A 21,865-nucleotide genomic window follows, 5' to 3' on the forward strand; every position below is an offset into this window, starting at 1 on the left:
CTCTGTTTTGTTTATCACTGTGGGGTTTTTGTGTGTGTGTTTTAATGGTTTTAATTTATTTTAATATTTTAATGTGACTTTATGGAAATATATTGTATTAATTTTTGTAAACCGCCTTGGGATTAGTTTTATGAAAGGTAGTATATAAATCAAACAATACATAAATAAAGTATGTTGGAAGAAGTGCTGATTATATAGGGCTATGATAACACAGATGTCCTATCAAGCTGGGAAAGTGTGTGGGGTCCCATAGGAAAGCACAGGGAAGAACTACCTTTCCCAGGTCTCCCCACACACCGCCCTGCCTCCACCACCGTTTTCTGGCTGCCCACTGGCCAGCCAGCTGCCGGTCGTGGCCGCTTGGTCACCTGCCTGCTGCAAGCACTCAGCTGCTCGCCTACTGCCTGCCTACCACCCAGTCGCAGCCGCCCGCCCACCTACTGCCCGGTTGCAGCTGCCCAGACACCACCACCGTAGCCACTATTTTCTTCCCTCCCACCCGTCCCGTGGCTATCCGGCAGCTCTCCAAACTCCCGCGAGAGCTGCCACACATGGGATTAGACACAGGTACATCTTAGAGAATTAAATATATACTAGTGGGCCCGGGCACAGAACATCTGTGCCTCTAGTTGGGCTCTGCCCGGGCCCACTGCCGCCGCCCGCGGCCGCCTCGCCCGGCTTCCCCCGCCGCCGCCTCCAGCCAGGCCCGCCGCCTCCTCTGGCTTTCCCCAGGCCCGCTTCCCCCGGGCTCCGGCTTCCCCCGGGCCTGCCGCCTCCTCCCGGCCAGGCCTGCCGCCTCCTCCCGGCCAGGCCTGCCGCGGCCTCCCGGCCGGGCCCACCACCGCTGCCTGCAGCTCCGGCCGGGCCTGGGCGGCCCACCCAGCTTCTGGACCACCCGGCTTCCCCCGCCACCGCCTCGCCTCGCCCGGCCAGGCCCGCCTCCTCGGCCTGTCCCCGTCGCTGCCAGGCCGGGCCCGCCAGCGGCCATGGCCGCCGCCGCTGCTGTTCTCCTGGGTGCGCCAGCCAATCAGGCGCCCCTGCAGCTCAGCCAATCAGCTGGGCTGCCGGGACACATTTTTCCTGGGCACACCCAGGAGAATTATATATATATATAGATATTATAAGATTTGAATATGAACATACACATTTGCAAAATGGTTTATTTGAAAATATGTATGTTGCTCTTTTGTAATAATTTTAATAAGAGTTCCATATGTCCCCCTCACCCCCGAAAAAGGGCTTTACAGCTGGAAACACATTGGCATATCAAATATTCATTTGATTCAATCAATCTTTTATGTAACTTCTGGAATTCTTTGTCTAACAGTGCTTAGCATTTGCTCCCCCACAACCATGGCCCTATGTTAATTGTGAAGGAAACTGTAAAGGACAAAAAGTAAAAGGTATTTAGTGTGAATGTTTTACTTTTTCCGTAACTCAGCTATCAAATTTAGTACATATGCCAAACGAAAAAGATTATTACGACAGCACAAATGCTGCTATTCTATGAATTTACTGAAGTGTGTGTGTGTGTAAGTAATTAAACAGGGCTACATTCTTTGGTGCAATCTGTGAAGGGGAACTTCATGCATACTTCAAAGATCAGCAAGAGCTTGCTCACAGAACCAGAGGCTGCCTTTTCCATTTAAAAGTTCTCTGTTCTTACCAAGTGAGAACCCAAGGTAGGGCTTTCATACCAAAACTTCTTCCTTTTGAAAAAATAAATATATATATTAATCTTGTGCATTTAACAGCAGCAATAATATACTGAACATCACATACATGTACTCTTTTAGCCTTAAAAGCCATCTTCTGAAGGAGAAAAATGAGGTGTGACTATCCTAAATAAATAAGAACACATGAATAGCATAGTACTAATGTCTCATTGAAGCCACAGCCATTTTGCATGCTTTATTATTTTCTCATTAATCTCTATATTAGATGGATAATACATCTCAGCTACTTGAAATACTGTTCTACATTTATGACACCGCCTAGAGATGTACATATCAGGTGGTATAGAAATATGATAAATAAATAAATGCACATGAACTTATGCACATTTCCCTGAATGCTGTTTCTTTGTGACCATCAGTGTCAATCAGGTCACAGTCTTCTATCTGCCTAAGCTGGTATAGTGCAATGGCCAAGTGTGTCCCTCCCTGGTTCAAATCTTGCCTCAGCTATGAACTCTAGTAACCTTAGGTAAGCCACTGTTCTTTCCACCCTCATCTACAATATGTGAATTGTGATACTGGTCTGATTGCTGGATGGCTTACTAAGATAATAAATAAGAAGCAAATTGGCTAAAGCACTATATAAATGCTAAGTGTCACAACATTCAAACAATTAAGTATCATGAAATGAAACTGGCTGACCTCTATTTTTTACTTTATTTTAAAACATTTACCCCATTTTTACTTTATTTTAAAACATTTCTGTCCCACCCTTCTCGCCACAGGCAACCCATGGCAGCTTTCCTTCACTTGCACATCTTACATTCATTTGCCTGAAACCTACAATGACATGTGCTCTGATGAGATCTGGCAATGAGAAAATGATCGCAGAACTGGAATTCCCATCTCCATTCGGCAAAATTCCCAAGAATTCTAGACAGACACTTGATTCCAAAATTACTTATTTTGTCTTTGTCAAAAAACCAGCAAGACAGAAAGAAGATTTAGTTAAAATAGAGGATTTAGATCCAACCAAGTGGTGATGATGAGTCAGTAATAGTTTCCTGTGTCAGATGGTTACAGGTTATTCAAAGCGACTCACAATATAAAACCAACACAAACACAGTTGCTCGCAGACTGATCGGCAGAAAAAGTGAACTGTTTGGCGAAACTGATTTATAAGCCTTCTAAATAGCAAAAGTGACAGCATCCTAGGATATCTTCAAGACTAACACTTTTATTATAATATAAGCTTTCATGAGCTGGAAGCTAATCATTAAATGCATCTAAGTAGTGGCTTCTTGTATTCTGCGCAGCGCCTAGCAGTCAGTTGCTGTGCTTAGTCAATATTCCGGAGAGGAGAGCTGGTCTTGTGGTAGCAAGCATGACTTGTCCCCTTAGCTAAGCAGGGTCTGCCCTGGTTGCATATGAATGGGAGACCTGATGTGTGAGCACTGCAAGATATTCCCTTCAGGGGATGAAGCCGCTCTGGGAAGAGCAGAAGGTTTCAAGTTCCCTCCCTGGCTTCTCCAAGATAGGGCTGAGAGAGATTCCTGCCTGCAACCTTGGAGAAGCTGCTGCCAGTCTGTGAAAACAATACTGAGCTAGATAGACCAATGGTCTGACTTAGTATATGGCAGTTTCCTAATATTAAGCATATTAAGCACATTGATTATGTTGGGCGGGCAGGCTTTAAACATGCACGCCTCCATCCTGTTTGTAAAGACGTTTGATTCACATGACCTGGGTTTGCATCTTTCAGGACATTCTGGAGAAAAGTAAAGCCTTTTACAAACCTAATCTGACCCCCTTTCCACCCATGTAGGTGGGGCCAAGCCTGTCTCCATGCACATTAAGGGGGCCAACTCACTTGTGTTTAGAGTAGCTTCCTTAGGAGGTTCCGGGAACTGCAGAGTAGGGCAGAGCAGTGCAGAGCTCGGCATCGGGGGTACTTCCGCAGAAACAGGCCTCCATCGGTGCCGCTGAAAGCAGAACTCTGCCGCCATCACGCTGTGCCCAGTACTGCTGTTCCGTGCGGCGGGATCGCTCGGCTTCTGGTGACTGCTGCATCAGCGGCACGGATTACGGCTGCAGATCCATTTCGAAGGCTCCACATTGGAGCGAAGAACCCAGAACATGCAAGAGTTCCGAAGCACTGTGCTACCCAAGCCCAAGTGAGCGCGACCAAGCCTCAGCAAGGGTGTATGGGAGGAAAAACTACACAGTGCCCCCAGTGGCCACGACATGCTACAATGGAGCGTTATTAAGTGGTGAGGAATACCAAATCTCATTTCTCATCCCTGCCGTTACATGTGTGGAACTACCAAGTAGTTTGCAAATCCGGAAAAGTGACGGCTGACCTGACCATTCTGGATGTCCTGGCAGAAAAGCATACTACATAACCCTAGCTGTACTGCAGGGGTGCCCAACTCAAATGCCCTGGTAGGCCAGAACCAACCACGTCTTGGTATGCGGGGGCTGAAGTCAATTTTCGGTGCATTAGTTATTACAATTTACATTAAACTTAATTTAACAATATTAATGAAAGTAATTATCTGCTACTTATGGATACCTCCCCCCGTGTCTAGGGATCCACAGTTTTAATCAAGGCTAGTGGCCAGAAAATAGGCCCTGGCTGGCCCCCCGTCAGTGGGGCACCTTGAGTGAACGCCAACCTTAAACAAATGCCAAATCCTTTCCTGTCCCTAAATTACTGTTGTTTTCAATCTGTAATCCTAGGCATATTTACTTGGGAGTAAACCTACTGGGTACACCATGGGATATATTTTCAAGTAAATGTGCATGGGATGGTATGGTAAGGCAGTTTCCGGAGAGGATCTCCCCCCTCGGAGAAGACGGAACTAATCAAGAAGAGTTGATGTGTTTAGAAAACCAAAGAAACTCCATTTTGCCTAGAAAAGCTAATTTTTAACTTAAAGTAACCTAGCCCGTCTCAGGGACATCACTGCCTCTCATGATTAACGTCATTATCTCTCTGTAGCAAAATTGTATCTATGAAACTTGTTAACATAGTCAAGGTTCTCACTGTTTTTCGCTGACAGTTAAGAAAACAGGATCTAACCAAATAAGGAGTAATCACTCAATGGACAATGAATCATTCACGTGCGTACTAGATACTTGGGCCATGTATACTGTGTCTAGGGTGTCAGCACCATTTAGATTGTTTGTATAAATGTAAGATGCACCTGTAACCAAACTGTAATCGGTTTGAGAGCGTGAACCTATTGATTACCTATTGCTGACTGTAGAGCAATAAACCTCAATTAATAATTCCCAATCCTTGTGTCTTACTGATTGGTTAAGCGGACCCAGAAACGAGCCCCATCCACATCAGAGTGACCCTCAGCCTTTCTGATATGTGTTCTGCCTGTGGCTGCCTGATGCTGCTGCCACCGTTCCATCTCACACCATTCACTGCTGTTGCGGAGTCACTCATTGCGTTGGTCCACCACTGCCACATGCACCTCATCTGGTCTCAAAGGCCGGCTGCGCTGAGCTGCTGCTGCTGCTTGTCACCGGACAAGCCAAGCACTCTTCATGGCTCCTGCTGTTGCTGCAGCATATTCCTACCTGGGAGACAAACAAAAAGTCCCTGCGGGCTGCAGCCAGCCTCTGGGGCTTCTGTTTTGCAGACTTGCTCTAGTATCTCCCAAGGTCAGACTATTTTTCATCATCCTCATCACCACCAATTGGATAACATGCAGTGGAGATTGCAAGCCGCCCCCTTTTCCTCCTTGAAATCCAGCATCAGCTCTGTCATATCAATTATGACAGCTTCTTGCCCTCACACAGCTATCCCAAAGTATATTTCGACCACTGGTTTTAGAAGAAAATAAAATAATTGTCTGCATTTGAGTATTTAAGGCTGAAATCTATGTACAATTACTTGAGAATGGATCCCATTAGACACAGTGACTTGCTTCTGAGTAAACATGTATATGACTGGGGAGTTATATTTCAGAATGTTTGTGGACTATGCCTACAGATCCCCTTTCTCTCTTCAAACACTAAGCACCATTAATGTACCCCTTCCCAACTCATAATCCTTGATGAAATCTTGCATATCAGTTTTTATTTTAGATAAGTACAATTCTAGCTACCATGTGCGCACACGGGGCGGAGCCACCATTCGGTGAATGGGTTCAAAGAACCCAGGCTGCCACCAATCAGGGGCTGACATCAGACGCGGGGGTGTTATTCCGGTCCCAAGCGGGGCCATGCGGCCCTGTTTGGAGCCGAAATTGGCCTGCGTTGCATTGGCAGCACAGGCGGAGTGATCCTCCCTGCCTTAAAGGCAGGGAGAGCCACTCCTGGTCTCGCTACCAACGCAGCAGGGCCAATCACTCTCCTTCCCAAATCGGGCTGCATGGAGAGAGAGAGGAGAGAGACTGGCCCACGCTGCATTGGCAGTGCAGCCAGAACGGCTCTCCCTGCCTTAAAGGCAGGGAGAGTCGCTCCGGCCCATGCTGCCCAACACAGTGCGGGCCGATCTTTCCAAATGGGGCTGCGCAGCCCCATTTGGAAGGGAGACCATGCCCCCCTGTATCTGACATCAGATGTGGGGGGCGGGGCCAGGGGGCTGCTGCGGCAGCTGCTGCACATGGGCTGCCGCCAGCCTCACTCCGCTCCTGTGTGCACAGAAAGAGCTGAAAATGTGGTTGTAGATGGGATCTGCTAAACTTGATCTTGTAAAGAATATCATCATTAATTGCTTCTCTTGTGGGCCTCTCATTTTTGAACTCTCAGGTTTAAAAAAACCCCAAAACTTTTGCACCAAAGAAAATGCAGCACTTCCTTCAAATACAAACTGAAGCTGCATAAATGGCATGGACACCTTTAGGATTTTGCTTGTGGTGTTTGGTAGCACGCCCCTTCATTGACATCTCAGTGCTGGAGCTCTAATCCAAGAATGTTTTTAGAAGTGGCAAACGGCAGCAAGTATTAAAACTCTTTATTTTTCAAATTTCTTTACATTCTGTTTATCAAAGGTCTGTAGGACAATTTGAAGGATATGGACGATACAATAAAGAACACACCAAATAGCTTGTTTGTTTATTTATTGATTTTACATACCGATTACTAGTGCAGATACTGTTCATGGTGAAAATAAAAATCAAATACATCCTTTTCAAAATGAAAATTTTTAGACAGACAGATACAACATACCATATGCAGAACTACAGTTTTTCCAAAGATGTCTTACAAAGACACAAGCTATCTTACACATGCACTTCATTAGGGACCGGGAGACCTTTAACACCAGCCAGGATACTTTCAACCATGTTTGTCATCATAAGGCGTCGAGTTTGCGAAGTTGCACTTCCAATGTGTGGAGTTAGAATGACATTCTTTAACTGTAATAAAGCATGGTCTCTGAAATAAAAGAGAGAAAATAGCACAATCCTATGCATATTTATTCAGAAGTATGTCTTCAGTGCGGTCTACTCTCAGGTAAGTGCGCATAGGATTGCCCATATCATGGGCTTTAAAATGAAACCTTGTCCAGGCAATCAGTTAAACAATTTTAGAACCTTTTAATACTCTGGTTATTTGTGTGATGTAGCGAAAAATAACCCCAATATTAAGCATATAACATCTGGCTTGTTTTGGAGTACATGACCAGCTACCTTATAACAGTTTTAGTACTTTGGTGCTATATTGTATCAAAACTGGGTTAACCTGAGGGAAATCAGAGCCAAAAGCACATATAGAATTATATGTGCTTATGTTGGTTCTGTTGGATCTCTTAGTGACGTTCGCCACTCAAATATGGGGATTGGAGGCACTGCTTTTGTGTGGCTTCAGTCCTTTCTTGGGGGGGATGGTCCAGAAAGTCGTGCTGGGGGATTACTGCTCGGCTCCTTGGCCACTGGCTTGTGGGGTCCTGCAGGGTTCAGTCTTGTCCCCTATGCTGTTTAACATCTACATGAAACTACTGGGAGAGGTCATCCAGGGACTTGGACTGAATTGTCGGCAATATGCAGATGACACTCAGCTCTATCTCTCCTTATCATCTGATCCTAGGGAGGGAGTGGATGTTCTGAATCCTGGGCTGGAGGCTGTGATAGGCTGGATGTGGGCTGGTAAATGGAGACTGAATCCAGACAAGACAGAGGTACCATTGGTCATTAGGAAAGCCAATCAGGATGAAGGGATTTAACTGGTTCTGGATGGGATTGCACTCCCCTTGAAAGAGCAAGTGTGCAGCTTGGGAGTACTGCTGGACCTGGCTCTGCTTTTGGATGCTCAGGTGGAGACTGTGGCCAGAGGTGCTTTTGCACAGCTTCAGCTAGTGCACCATCTGCAGCCCTTTCTTGGGAAGGCAGATCTGGCCACAGTTACCCACGCCTAAGTCATATCATGGCTGGATTACTGCAATACACTCTACATGGGACTGCCCCTAAAGAATATTTGGAAACTTCAGTTGGTGCAGAATGCAGTTGCCAGGGTTCTCTCTGGAACTGCTCACTCATAGGAACATAGGAAGCTGCCATATACTGAGCCAGACCATTGGTCTATCTAGCTCAGTATTGTTTTCACAGACGGGCAGCGGCTTCTCCAAGGTTGCAGGCAGGAATCTCTCTCAGCCCTATCTTGGAGAAGCCAGGAGAGAACTTGGAACCTTCTGCTCTTCCCAGAGTGGCCCCATCCCCTGAGAGGAATATCTTACAGTGCTCACACTTCTAGTCTCCCTTTCATATGCAACCAGGGTGGACTCTGCTTAGCTTAAGGGGACAAGTCATGCTTGCTACCACAAGACCAGCTCTCCTCTCCATTCGGGGCATATTACACCTATTCTGAAAGAGCTGCACTGGCTACTCATTTGTTTCCGGATCCAATTAAAGGTGCTGGTTTTGACCTTTAAAACCCTAAATTGTTTGGGCCCTGAATATCTGAAGGACTACCTGCTCCCAAAGGTTTCTGCCTGTTGGACAAGATCATCGGAAGGGGCTCTGTTCCACGTGCTGACGGTGAAAGAGGCTCAGCTGTCGAGCACATGGGACAGGGCTCAATCATTGCCCCCAGGTTTTGGAATGCTCTCCTGGCCAGCATCCAGTCCTCAGCTTCTACCAGAGTTTTTAGAAAACAAGTAAAGACATGGCTCTTCACACAGGCTTTTAAATAGTGGTGTGCATGGTCCGGATACCACGCGGTTCGGTACAGGGGGGAGTTTCTCTTTAAGGGGGTGGTGGTAGTACTTACCCCCCACCGCTCTTCCCCCTCCGGCGCTTTTCCAAAACGTTCTTGGGGTGGCAGAGTTCCTCCCTGCCGCCCCTGCCCCCGTCGTTGTCCTTGCTAGCGTTAAAGTAAACAGAGCTGGTGGCGCGCATGTGCCCTTTGCGGCGCGCACGCTCATCCCCGCCGCTGGCGTGCGCCGCATATGTGACTGTGGCGCACGCGCGCCAGCGGCGGAGACAAGTGCGCGCGCCGCAAAGGGCACATGCGCGCCACCAGCTCTGTTTACTTTAACGCTAGCAAGGACGGCGGCAGCGGCAGGGAGGAACTCTGCCGCCCCAAGAACGTTTTGGAAACCGCCAGTGCCGGCGGGGGGGGGGGTAAGTACTATCCCCCCTTAAAGAGAAACTCGCCCCCAGCCCTTCCGAACCGAACCGCGAGGTATCCGGACCGGTCCGGAGGCCTTGACAATGGCCTCCGGACCAAACCATGCACACTCCTACTTTTAAATGAGGTGTTGTTGTTTTTTTACTAACATTATTACTGCTGCTGCTCTGTTCTTTATGTATTGTTTTATAGAGGTTTTAATTTTTTTAAAGAGATTATTTTTATATTTATATTAATAGCTCTACTTTTTGTATTTGTATTTTATTTATACAGTATTGTAAACTGCTTTGAGACTATTTTAATGAAAAGTGGTATATAAATAAATCAATCAATAAAAATAAAACATAAGCATTTAAGCTTTTCATGCTGAACCATATTTACCTTGGCAGTGGCTCAGGATAGGTCACATCCAAAGCTGCAGCTTTAATAACTCCATTTTGGAGTGCATTCACCAGCGCATCTTGATCAACCACTTGACCTAAATTAAAAGTAGAATCATTCTGCTGAACCAGAACATTGACTTTATTTAATAGCAAGTTTTAGAACAAGGACTTTGATATTCTACCATCTGAGATTTTCTCCAAATCATAATGTGTGGCACAGTGTCTATTCTGATTGGCAGCAACTCTCTAGGGTTTTCCAAACAAGAGTTGTTCATTCCCCTCCCCTCCCTGCAGATGCTGCTAAGGAGTGAACCTGGGACTTTCTGCATGCAAATGCTCTTCCACTGGGAAAAAATCAGGTTTTAAAACAATTCCTTGTGATCCATTTTGTAAAATCTTATTTTGATGCAAGTATAAGATCAAACCATAAAATCATGTCTTTTGGCTGAGACGGGGGGTGGGGGGGAGTTTAATTTTCAGTGTTGCAGTCTGCAACTCTTTATTTACATTTTACATACTTTGCAAAGAGTGAAATTAGAGGTTGGTGTTTTATTCCACTGCAAGCTTATAAAAGTCTCAACTCCCCCCAGCCCCCTCCCCAAATGTATGGTCAACATTCTAAAATCTTGCCGCCTGCTCCTTCCCTCACTCCACTCCACCCAACTCCACTCCACTCACTTGGAAGAACACAAGCAGGAGATGAAGCTATACCAGGCCTGCTCAATTTAGCCCCCCGCCCAGCTGTTTTTGGACTACAACTCCCCAGCCACAGTGGCCAATAGCCAGGGATTATGGGGATTGTAGGCCAACATCTGCAGTAGGGCTAAAGCTGAGCAGCCCTGAGCTATACCCATTATACAGTGGTTCTTAACCAGGAGTACATGTACCAGCTGGGGGTAAGAGATGCCCTTTCTGGGGGTGCGAGACATGCCAATTTTTAAAAAGATTGTTTTAGAAGGTAAATAATCAAAAACACAAATTAAGCACAGTTGCACATAAGTACAACTACTTTGTTTCAGCAAACCTATGTATTTATTAACATTATCGCTTATTCTGTGCTTTTTGCTTTAAAAAAATGGGTGCTGAGCACACTGTCCTTGAAGAGAGGTGGCTTTCCCGTAGCCAACTGCTTACTCGTATTTTTGAAATGTGAAGAAATAAGTCACTTTTTTGGTAACCAAGGCAATAATTTAGCTGATGACTTCAAAAATTGAGAGTTTATCTTTTGCCTAGTGTATATGGCAGATGTATGCACACACCTAAATGAACTCAACACATCTATGCAAGGAATTGGGATGAACATGGTAATGGCCAGAGATAAGTTATCAGCCAAACTTCCTGTTTGGATAAAGCATGTTGATAAAATAAATTTAACTAAATTTCCTTTGCTTGAAGAAACAGTTGTTTTGGAAAATGAAGGAATGAACATTGCAACTGATGTGACAAAGCATTTGTAACAGTTGAGTGACTCTTTCAAAGGATAGTTTGATGTGGCAAAGAAATGGATACTGGATCCATTTTTTTTAGAACCTGGATTCTACCAACAATAGTAATTTGATGAAAGATGATCTCATTTAATTATGAGCCAATGGACAAATCCGAATGGCATTTGAGACAATGAAGCTTGAGAATTTCTAGTGTACTCAACTAGCACTGTTTCCACAACTAGTGAAGACAGCACTGAGATCCTTGTGCCATTTGCGATTACATACTTGTGTGAGATTGGATTTTCATCACACGTAAACATCAAAACAAAGGCCAGAAACCACTTAAATACGAGTGATGACATGTGTGTGGCTATTTAAAAAAAAAAGTTCCTCATTCCTCAAACATCATTGAACAAAAACAATAGCAGAAGTGTCAATGAGCCAGTAAGCTGGGGGCAGGGGGGAGTGTGCAATTTTTCATGTATTAATTTTACAGCAAAATTTACATAAATATATAATTATATCTAATATATAATTATATATAAAATCTATAATTCTATCTATCTATATAATTCTATCTATTCTAATTATAAATATAATTATAAATATATAATTCTATAGTTATGATATATCTTAGGTTTAAAGAATTCGCCTACTTCAACAACTGCTTTTGATAAGGGGTGCAAGAACATATTTTGAGAACCAATGGGGTGCAGAATGCAGTAAAGGTTAAGATCTACTGGCCTAGTAGATGCAAGCATCCATGTCTTGACTGAATTGAGAGGTAGAGACCTGTTGTAGTTCCTCTGTAGGCAGCCCTGTGTTAGTTGCTCTGTTACACAGCAATGCAGAGGGTATCTTCTATTTTGCTTTTTGGTCAAAAGGGAGAAGGGCAGTTTTGTAGTAGGAGAAATAACCTAATACTGTCAATCACTTAAAAAACAAAAACAAAATAGGAAGACATGGAATCAGCATGCTCACATCTCTAACTGCAGACATGCTTTGAAGTGCATGCTTATTTTTTCATATCTTATTAAATTGCCGTGAATTATCATATGACCGTGATAAAGCATGTGTACGTGTAACTTAAGCTGCATGTCTATACGCTTAAGTTATTTTCCCAGGAGCAAAATAGTGACTTATTTCCTAAATACTACCCACATTATTAAGTATATCAGCATTATAAGTATCTTGACAACCTTTTCAGGAAATATTTTTACTGAAAAAAATCTTAACTGAAGTTACACAGCAAATTATTTTCACTATGTCAAAAGGAAATATTTTTGATTAGACCTTATTTTGTACTCTACCTCTACAGATATTGATGAGAATTGCAGAGGGTTTCATGAGTTCTAGCTCCTTTTTCCCAATCAACTTGCATGTCTGAGGTGTCAGGTTTACAACCAATATCACAATGTCAGCTTGTTGGAGTAAGTCATCCATCTTTTGACAATAAACAGCACCAACAGCTTGTTCATCCACTTCAGTTCTGCAGGAAACAAACTTTCAGCTCTACTTAGTTGGTCTGTGAGTTACTTGGTTGGTTGGACATTTTATTCTGCAAGTCTATAACGGTTATATTGAGGAACTTTACTGAAAACATTCATACTTTTTGTAATACTCTTATGCAAATTTGGCATGCAAGTACAAGAAGATATAGTCAAGTTACAAGGGTTGCCAGTTTTTTAGCTGGGCTCTTATCTGTGCCTATAAAAGTTGCATGATCTGTAATAATGGTGATGGCATTATTTATGTCCCTGGCAACTGATGACACCGTTCAGGCTCCAGTCTCTTTCCCGAGAGGAAGGTGGCAGAAGGAGCTGTAGATGGACTGAGGGACGGGCAGTAGGAGCTATAGATTGACTGTAGATCAGACACTCTCAGATGCCAACCCACAGAAGAAGCCCTTCTATTCAATCTCTAGTTTCCCTCGGGGCTGGCCCATTAAGGAAGTACAGCAAGGCACTCACCTCCAGCAGCTACCTCACTGTTATGCCATCCATCCTGTCCCTACCTCTACCTGGCAGCAGCACTGCTAATCCCAGGAGGGAGGGAGCAAGCAGCAAGGCTGGGATTAGCAGTGCTGCTGCCAGGTAGAGGCAGGATGGCTGGCTGGCTTTTAAATTAACTCAGGAGATTTTGATCACAAATTTCCCACATCAAATTCAGTTTGGATCTAACAATGGTCTCATACCAGCTAAGGTTAATCACATGACTAGTGTCCTATTTCCTTAAATGGGATTTAGTCACAACTAAGTTTCGCTGTATCCGGTGGATGTGTACACTATATTACAATGTTTGTGCCAGGCTAAAACGTGTAGCTGTAATTTAGGGAATACCACCAGTAATAGTATAAAAAAAATATTATGTATGCTATAGATTTTAGTCACCAACAACAGATAAGTTAAATTTAGTTGTTAAAACAAGGGAAGGGAATATGGAAACAAGGGAAAGGAATACGGAATAATCAAATAGTCTGTAAATTTCAAGCACACATTCCAGGTACACCAGAACTGTAATATCATAATGCATCTGGGTATGCCAATGCTATGCAAGTGAGCTAATTCATGCTGAAAATTAGTACAGTCAGACATTCCAAAGTAAAACAGGTTCAGTGTACACAGAATTTGATCAGACAGAAATTTACCTCCGACTCCTATTATGATAAAGAATTCTCATTTCAAATGCTTTGGCTCTCTGGGCCACCTTGTATCCAATGGATCCCATTCCAATGATACCTAAAGTTGCACCAGTGACTTCCTGTCCCAGCCAGTCAGCATTAAAACATTTAGTGTCAGGAGAAAAAGCGATCTGATAACCTAGACATTTAAATAGACAACAGTTAAAAAGAGTTAATTCATATTCTAGTTGGAGATCATTCAACAAACTGAAGGCAATCCACATTCCAGTGTACTTAATTGTATTGCACTGTATTCCATCTGTAGGCCAGCCCTGGATGTAGAACTTGGGAAGAAACTTTCTCATCTAGGACATTGTTTGCAAAATCCAGTAGACTGAAATGGCAGGGCAGAGCTTTGAAAGCTGGGAAATGTATTGTATACCAGATTTCTGTCTGGAAATCTTTTACACGGACATCAATTTAAGAAATGTGATTATTGTATATGTTTAACCATAACAACCTTTACACGATCTATTACACTAACATGTAATTTTTTAAAAAATGTAACTGGAAAGAAATTGTACCTTCCACAATCCTTCTAGCAGATGCTAGCATTAAAGCTATCCCCAAGTCCGCTGTAGCATTGGAAACTGCAAATGGAGTGTTAGCAACTTTCACTCCAAAACTGGAGATCAGTTTCAGGTCCAAGTGATCCACTCCTACACCTGAGTTTGCAATCACCTTTAAGTTAGGCAAGCTTTGCAGGAGTTCTCTGTTAACTGCTGGCTTCTGACACCACATGAAAATTGCTTTGATTTTAGGACTAAGAACTTGTTTGTTTTCAAGGAACTCTTTCATGGTGATCAGCTTAAAGTGTTTCTCCAGGAACTCCATGTGGTCTTCATATATTCCATCTGGACCTCCTATAACATTTATTAGTGTACAGGGACATTCTTGCTTTTCCATAGTCTATCAAAACAAAACAAAACAAAAACAAACTAGGCACAATCTTTAAAAGTCTGTTTACTAATGTGAGAGGAACAACATTTCCCTTCAAATTCTATTTTGGATAATTCATATACTAATAAGGTAGTCACTTTCTGCAGTTTGGGGAGGCTCTCTAAAATTAGCATTTGTGTTGACCCTCCAGAGAATTAAAAGTCAAAAGGTACAATCCTACACACGTTTATAGGGAATAAGTTTTGTTGAATTCAGTGGGACTTATTTTTAATTGGTAAGTATACATAAGATTGCACTGCAAGTTCTTGCTGCTCATAGCTCACTCCCAGGTACTCTTTGCCATCACTGATACTTGGGGGGGAAATGGATTGTGTTACACTTATCTCCAACTACCACCTTACACCCTATGCATTGTGCTATCTCTAAGAAGAAACAGCATTCCTTATCAAGATCTGACAGATGTGTTGAAGGTGAGGCAAAACTACAGTTTACTTTGAACTTTGGCCAGGCCTTCATGAACAGAATAATCTGCTAAACTTTGTTTGATCTGTTCCAGCCTCTTCTTGGTGATGTTTCAACACTAGCACAGTGTCCCTGCAGTGGCTGTTGTGGGTCTTTACCTAATGGTTTTTTCTCTCTCTTCAGATTGTGAGCCATTTGGGGACAGGGGACCATCTTCTTGTTATTTTTCTGTATAAATCACTTTGTGAATTTCTTTGTTGAAAAGTGGTATATACAGGTGAAACTCGAAAAATTAGAATATCGTGCAAAAGTTCATTAATTTCAGTAATGCAAATTAAAAGGTGAAACTGATATATGAGACAGATGCATTACATGCAAAGCGAGATAAGTCAAGCCTTAATTTGTTATAATTGTGATGATCATGGCGTACAGCTCATGAGAACCCCAAATCCACAATCCCAGAAAATTAGAATATTACATGAAACCAATAAAACAAGGATTGTAAATAGAAGAATATCGGACCTCTGAAAAGTATAAGCATGCATATGTATTCAGTACTTGGTTTGGGCCCCTTTTGCAGCAATTACTGCCTCAGTGCGGCGTGGCATGGATGCTATCAGCCTGTGGCACTGCTGAGGTGTTATGGAAGACCAGGATGCTTCAAAAGCGGCCTTCAGCTCTTCTGCATTGTTTGGTCTCATGTCTCTCATCCTTCTCTTGGCAATGCCCCATAGATTCTCTATGGGGTTCAGGTCAGGCGAGTTTGCTGGCCAATCAAGCACAGTAATCCCATGGTCATTGAACCAGGTTTTGGTACTTTTGGCAGTGTGGGCAGGTGCCAAGTCCTGCTGGAAAATGAAGTCAGCATCCCCATACAGCTCGTCTGCAGAAGGAAGCATGAAGTGCTCCAAAATCTCCTGATAGACGGCTGCGTTGACCCTGGACTTAATGAAGCACAGTGGACCAACACCAGCAGATGACATGGCTCCCCAAATCAACACAAACTTCACACTGGACTTCAAGCATCTTGCATTGTGTGCCTCTCCATTCTTCCTCCAGACTCTGGGTCCTTGGTTTCCAAATAAGATGCAAAAGTTGCTCTCATCAGAAAAGAGGACTTTGGACCACTGCGCAACAGACCAGTTCTTTTTTTCTTGAGCCCAGGTAAGACGCTTCTGACGTTGTTTGTTGTTCAGGAGTGGCTTGACAAGAGGAATAAGACATTTGAAGCCCATGTCCAGGATCTGTCTGTGTGGTGGCTCTTGATGCACTAACTCCAGCCTCAGTCCACTCCTTGTGAAAGTCCCCAACACTTTTGAATGGCCTTTTCCTGACAATCCTCTCCAGGCTGCGGTCATCCCTGCTGCTTGTGCACCTTTTTCTTCCACACTTTTCCCTTCCACATAACTTTCTATTAATGTGCTTTGATACATCACTTTGGGAACATCCAACTTCTTTTGCAATTACCTTTTGAGGCTTTCTCTCCTTATGGAGGGTGTCAATGATGGTTTTCTGCACAACTGTCAAGTCAGCAGTCTTTCCCATGATTGTGATTCCTAATGAACCAGACTGAGAGACCATTTAAAGGCTCAGGAACCCTTTGCAGGTGTTATGGATTGATTAGCTGATTGGAGTGGGACACCTGGAGCCTAGACTGTTGAACCTTTTCACAATATTCTAATTTTCTGGGATTGTGGATTTGGGGTTCTCATGAGCTGTACGCCATGATCATCACAATTATAACAAATTAAGGCTTGACTTATCTCACTTTGCATGTAATGCGTCTATCTCATATATCAGTTTCACCTTTTAATTTGCATTATTGAAATTAATGAACTTTTGCACGATATTCTAATTTTTCGAGTTTCACCTGTATAAATAATAATATATCTTCAGAGGGTGAGAGAGGGTGAGAGAAAGGCATGAGGGTGAGAGAAAGGCAAGATACATCATGGGCTACAGTGAGCCCAGGGACAGACATTAATCTGCCATTACTAATCAAATTGCTGCAAGCCCTCTAAGGTTGTGGTATAGTATAGACAAATTATGTAAATAAATAAACAGAATGAGATTGTGACACTGAGGCGCTTTCCTTGCAATTCTGTTTTCTTTAATAAATATTTAGGCGTCAGTTTTATTACAGGAATCTAGACACCAGTGTTCCCTCTAACAGGGATTCTCAGAAGTTGTTGACTACAACTCCCAGCATCCCCAGCGATAATAGCCTTTGCTTGGGGATTATGGGAGTTGTAGTCAACAACATCTGGGAATCCCTGTTAGAGGGAACACTGCTAGACACATATGCATTTCTCTTGCAGTGAGATAACATTTTCTCAGCAAAGAAAAAATAGTATGTTGTAATTGAGGAAACCAATCCCTCACACCACTTGACTGGTATACTGTGTGATACTGTTGTGTGGGATCACAAACACCTGTTTAATAGTTTCAGACGATACCAGCCCAGCAGCCTCAGCATACGTGAAGAGGATGGGAATGCACTGAGAGTGTGTGCACCCGCCCTGACGTCAGTGAAGGATGTCCCAATGTGTTGTGGGGTCACATGAGAGGAACAATAATCTGAATCGTCCTTCAATAATCTGAATCATCCCTGAAACCCTGTTTAAAGAGCAGTTGATGCACATTAAGAGGAGCGATTCAGTTTATTGCCCCTCTCACAGGATTGAAGGACATCCTGACAGTGCATGGGGACATGCTTCTGTTATATCAGGGCAGATGCCCTCTCAGAGCATTCCCACCCTCTTCACATGTGCTGAGGGCTGCTGGGCCAGTATTGTCTGAACCAGCCCAGTGACATTGTTAGTAGCAAGAGACTTCATCCCTACACCTATGCCATTTTGTGATCCGTTAAAATGATTTTTTAAAATGTGCATTGCCAGAATGTTCGTGTATGCATACTTTTCAAAGTGAAACCTTCAAAGCTGCCATTTAGGCATAGGTGCTGCCAGAGGGCAAGCCCCCCCCCGCCGATAAATAGCTTGCCACCACACCCTTTGCTGGACCCATGTGCAGGCATCTACAAATCCATTTGCCAGCTCACCAATGGCAAGTGCCCCCAGTTCTCTGGCGAGCTGGACACCACACAGATCTCCTCAGAGGTCTCATTTCTGCTATCATTTTTGAGAAGATAAGGAACAGCAGGAATCCTTTCTGAGACGTAGGACTAGGAGAGGACTCCCACTATTTCTTACCATCTACATATCCCAGTACACATGACAGAAGACCCACTTCTCTCCTAAGCCCTCTGCCTGTGTGCCTCACTGGAGGTGACCTCAAATAACAGCTGGCTAGTGAACTAAGCCTAAATCTGTGGATTCCTGCCCGTGTGGTAACTTGAATGAAAGGTACAGATTTGGAGAGTTTTTCTTATTTTCAGTCAACACATATAAAAAGCAATAGGATGGGGACATTAATGTGAAATATATCATTCTTTTTCTTTCAGAAATCTAACATGAAGGACAAAGTTTGCCCTCTCCCATGAAATGATTTTCAAAGAAATGCCACTGTAACTGCGAGTAGCTGGAGAGAGGGTGTGAGTGACAGCACCAGAACAGAACTTCCTACCTTCTTTCGGCGCTTTAACTCTGAGCGCCATTTGCCCTTCTAACATCTGAAGAGGGCTTCTAAGTTTGAGGATGCTTGTACCCAGGGTAATTTAAAAAAGGGGAGGGGAAGCAATAAAGTTCATGCATAGGGCCAGTTTGGCTTATACTTTTCCAACCCATGAGATTAGGAGCTGGGGACATGCTGAGCATGCCTGTTGTGACATCTTTCATGGTGACATCTTTGTCATGGTGACACTTTCTTGTGACATCTTTTGTTGATTTATCACCTGGGGGGTGGGCTGTTCATTCAAATAGCACCTCTACGCACAATGCAAATATTAGTTTCAACTAGGAATTCTATCTCCAAGATACGGCTGAGAGCGACTCCTGCCTGCAACCTTGAAACTGCTGCCTGTCTGTGTAGACAATGCTGAGTTAAGTGAACCTATGGTCTGACTTGGTAGCTTCCTATGTTCCTATAAATTTGGGTTGTGTGTACAGAATGGCTGTTCAGACGAATGCAGTACAGGAATGGGCTGTACTTTCATGGACGATGTCCAGGAAAGCCATAATTATGAGTAGGCTCTCAGCATGTCACCCTTTTAATCACGTGTGGCAGTTCGGGTGCAGTCGGCACTGTTCCATAAATATTTACCTGGGTGCAGACACCAGTATGCATGTAGAACATAATGTCTGAATAGGGTTGTTTTTATTTCATGTGAATCGCCTGGCCGAGAGCCATCTGGGTTAGGCATTCTAAAAATTTAAGACAGAGAGAATACTCTATCTAGGAACTAGGAAACCATGAAAATAATACGATTTTAAACTATGCCCCTCGCTCTCCACGGAGTCCACGCGTGAGACAAATGCTGTCCTGTGGGAGAGAACCTCTCCACGCTGGGTGTCCAGAGGAGTCTGTTTACGCACGCAGAGACAAATGCTACATGCGCGGAGGTGTGTAGATTAGGGGCGTTTTGATGATGGGAACAATGCAAGGCTCGCTAACAGGCTCCCGTTACGTGGGCGTTCTTCCCGATAAGAATGGGCAGGATTTCCTAACGTTTCCTGGAAGAAGATGCAACCGGCCAGAAACTTGCGTTTTGGGCGGTATATAAATGTTTTAAATAAATAAATAAATAAATAATAAACTACAAGTTTCCAAAGCATGACATGAAATCATTTTTTTAAAAAAAGGGCGCAAAACATTTACTAAATGGTAGGAGAAACCAAGTGGAACCACTATGACTGCTTCAAATAAAACGCGAAAGGAAAAACTGCCTCTCTTCTCCCGCTCAAAAGCTCAGCAAGATTGACCTGGCCCCACCTCTCTCCCCCTCCTCGAATTGTGATTCTCTAGTTAATTTGCATACGGCAAATTATGTCCTATTGGCTGAAATTACAAATTATGTCCTATTGGCTGAAATTAGGCACTCGTCAGAGTGAAGGACAAAAAATAGTGCCGCCACTAAATATACTTTCAATCTAGAGTAACGACCATTGAGCGGGCTTACTTCTGAGCAAAGACGCTTAAATAACATCGCGCTTTTTAAAAATAGTTGACTGGTTTTGCCTTCAAGAATTCCTCCATATATAAGAAACAGCAGAATAAACAAAAAGAAAAACAAACAGGAGGACAACCGCTAGCAAGCCTTCCTTATAGGTACGCAGCCAGGTAGTTGGATTCCAAACAAAAACTTGCCGTCCGACATACTGCCCGTTTGATCTGGAAAGAAATAAACATTACCTTAAGGAGACTACCTTTCTGAGGCGCTGCAGGAAGCAGAGACGAGTGGACTCTTGGATTATGACTTGCTGGTTCAGGTCAGAGTTCAGATTCGAGAAATTAATATTTAAATGAACCTCGTGCCTTTTCTGTACGGCACAGGAAAAGGTAAACAGGAAGGACTTCGCTCCTGAGCTGTGAAGCCCGGAAGGTGAGGTGGAGAAACTCTCAGGTATCTGGATTGTGGGCTGGGAGTTTAACAGCATGCTAAACTGGAATCGCTGGTCAAGAGGAAGACTTCAGCACATGAGGACATTTAAATACTGCTTGTAAGAAATGTATGATAGAGAAAGGAGAGCTTTTAAAATAAGATGGTCAAAACACAGTTGAGTCGAATATTCATTATGTTGAAATCCTATTTAGCCAAGTGCCATGGCTGCCTCTGTCACTACCATTCACATGTACAGACGTATGTAAACCCAATTTCTGGATGATGTGACAGACAGGTTGCCACCTGCTCATTATTTTTATTAATTGTTTATATTTGAAGATGATGCTTTGTCTTTAATGTTTACAAAGCCTATTTTGGGTTAAGGTGTTGTTTTTTAAGAGAGAGAAAATATTATTTATTTATTATTAATTTGATTTCTATACCGCCCTTCCAAAAATGGCTCAGGGCGGTTTACACAGAGAAATAACAAATAAATAAGATGGATCCCTGTCCCCAAAGGGCTCACATTCTAAAAAGTAACATAAGACACCAGTAACATAACACCAGCAACAGTCACTGGAAGCACTGTGTTGGGGGTAGATAGGGCCAGTTACTCTCCCCCTGCTAAATAAAGAGAATCACCATGGTAAAAGGTGCCTCTTTGCCCAGTTAGCAAAAATGAAATTATGTGTCTGTCAGCTAATGCTGTCTTCAGTTTTAAAATTACAGGTAGCCCTCATTATCCACGGGGGTTTGGTTCTGGCCTACAACAGTGGATAATGACCTACAACAGCGGATAATGAAACCGCAGATGGGACCTTGAGTCAATGGGAATTGGGTGGTTAGGTTCCTTGAGGTTAGAAAAGGGCTAAAAAGTGGGGAGGAGACAGAAATAAGAGCAATAAAGTACTGTTCCATGCTCTCCAGGTTTCCAACTGTCCAGCAACGACCCACGCACCTCATCCAAACCTTAATTCTTTGGATTTCCCACGAAAAATCATGGGGTGGTTTTTTTGAGGTTTTTTTGAGCCACAAAATGGCTCCGTGCCTCAAAATGGTGGCCAGAAATGACATTGGAAACCATTTCTGGTCACCCAGGATCCGTGGAAAGGTTAATTTTGCCTCCCCCCCCCCCCCCGAACCGCAGATATAGGATTGCCATATTCTGACTTTCCAAATCCAGATGCCTAATTTTCATATTATATAAATTGGCTTTAAAATAATTTTTGAGCAGAATAGTGACTGCACCTTTTGCT

General features: G+C 43.4%; 1 protein-coding gene and 1 long non-coding RNA gene across 8 annotated transcripts in view; one reads left to right on the forward strand and one right to left on the reverse strand.

Moving 5' to 3' along the window:
- LOC128322459 (uncharacterized) overlaps nt 1–20,783 on the forward strand; it is a 26,887-nt gene extending 6,104 nt beyond the window's left edge. For 2 of the 3 annotated variants that reach the window (XR_008305727.1, XR_008305728.1), the window contains exons 3-4: nt 1,328–2,205; nt 2,462–5,720. This is a non-coding gene — a long non-coding RNA (uncharacterized LOC128322459). Of the gene's footprint in view, nt 1–1,327; nt 2,206–2,461; nt 5,721–18,572 lie in introns of those variants that run through there. The other variant, XR_008305726.1, reaches the window with a different exon arrangement.
- On the reverse strand, nt 6,738–20,679 carry LOC128322454 (probable 2-ketogluconate reductase). 5 transcript variants are annotated; one of them, XM_053243718.1, is made up of 6 exons: nt 20,434–20,679; nt 14,275–14,659; nt 13,718–13,889; nt 12,381–12,559; nt 9,642–9,738; nt 6,738–7,070 (listed from the first exon to the last, which is right to left on the reverse strand). In XM_053243718.1, the coding sequence occupies exons 1-6, from the start codon at nt 20,662–20,664 to the stop codon at nt 6,917–6,919; spliced, it is 1,218 nt and encodes a 405-aa protein (XP_053099693.1). In that variant the 5' UTR covers nt 20,665–20,679; the 3' UTR covers nt 6,738–6,916. The 5 variants fall into 5 exon arrangements, with proteins under 5 accessions (XP_053099693.1, XP_053099696.1, XP_053099695.1 ...); XM_053243721.1 differs by having other exon boundaries at nt 20,420–20,572; XM_053243720.1 differs by lacking the exon at nt 20,434–20,679 and adding an exon at nt 20,187–20,358.
- Nucleotides 20,784–21,865: the final 1,082 nt, after the last annotated feature.

The sequence above is a fragment of the Hemicordylus capensis genome, chromosome 4, assembly GCF_027244095.1.
Source record: "Hemicordylus capensis ecotype Gifberg chromosome 4, rHemCap1.1.pri, whole genome shotgun sequence".
NCBI lineage: Eukaryota > Metazoa > Chordata > Lepidosauria > Squamata > Cordylidae > Hemicordylus > Hemicordylus capensis.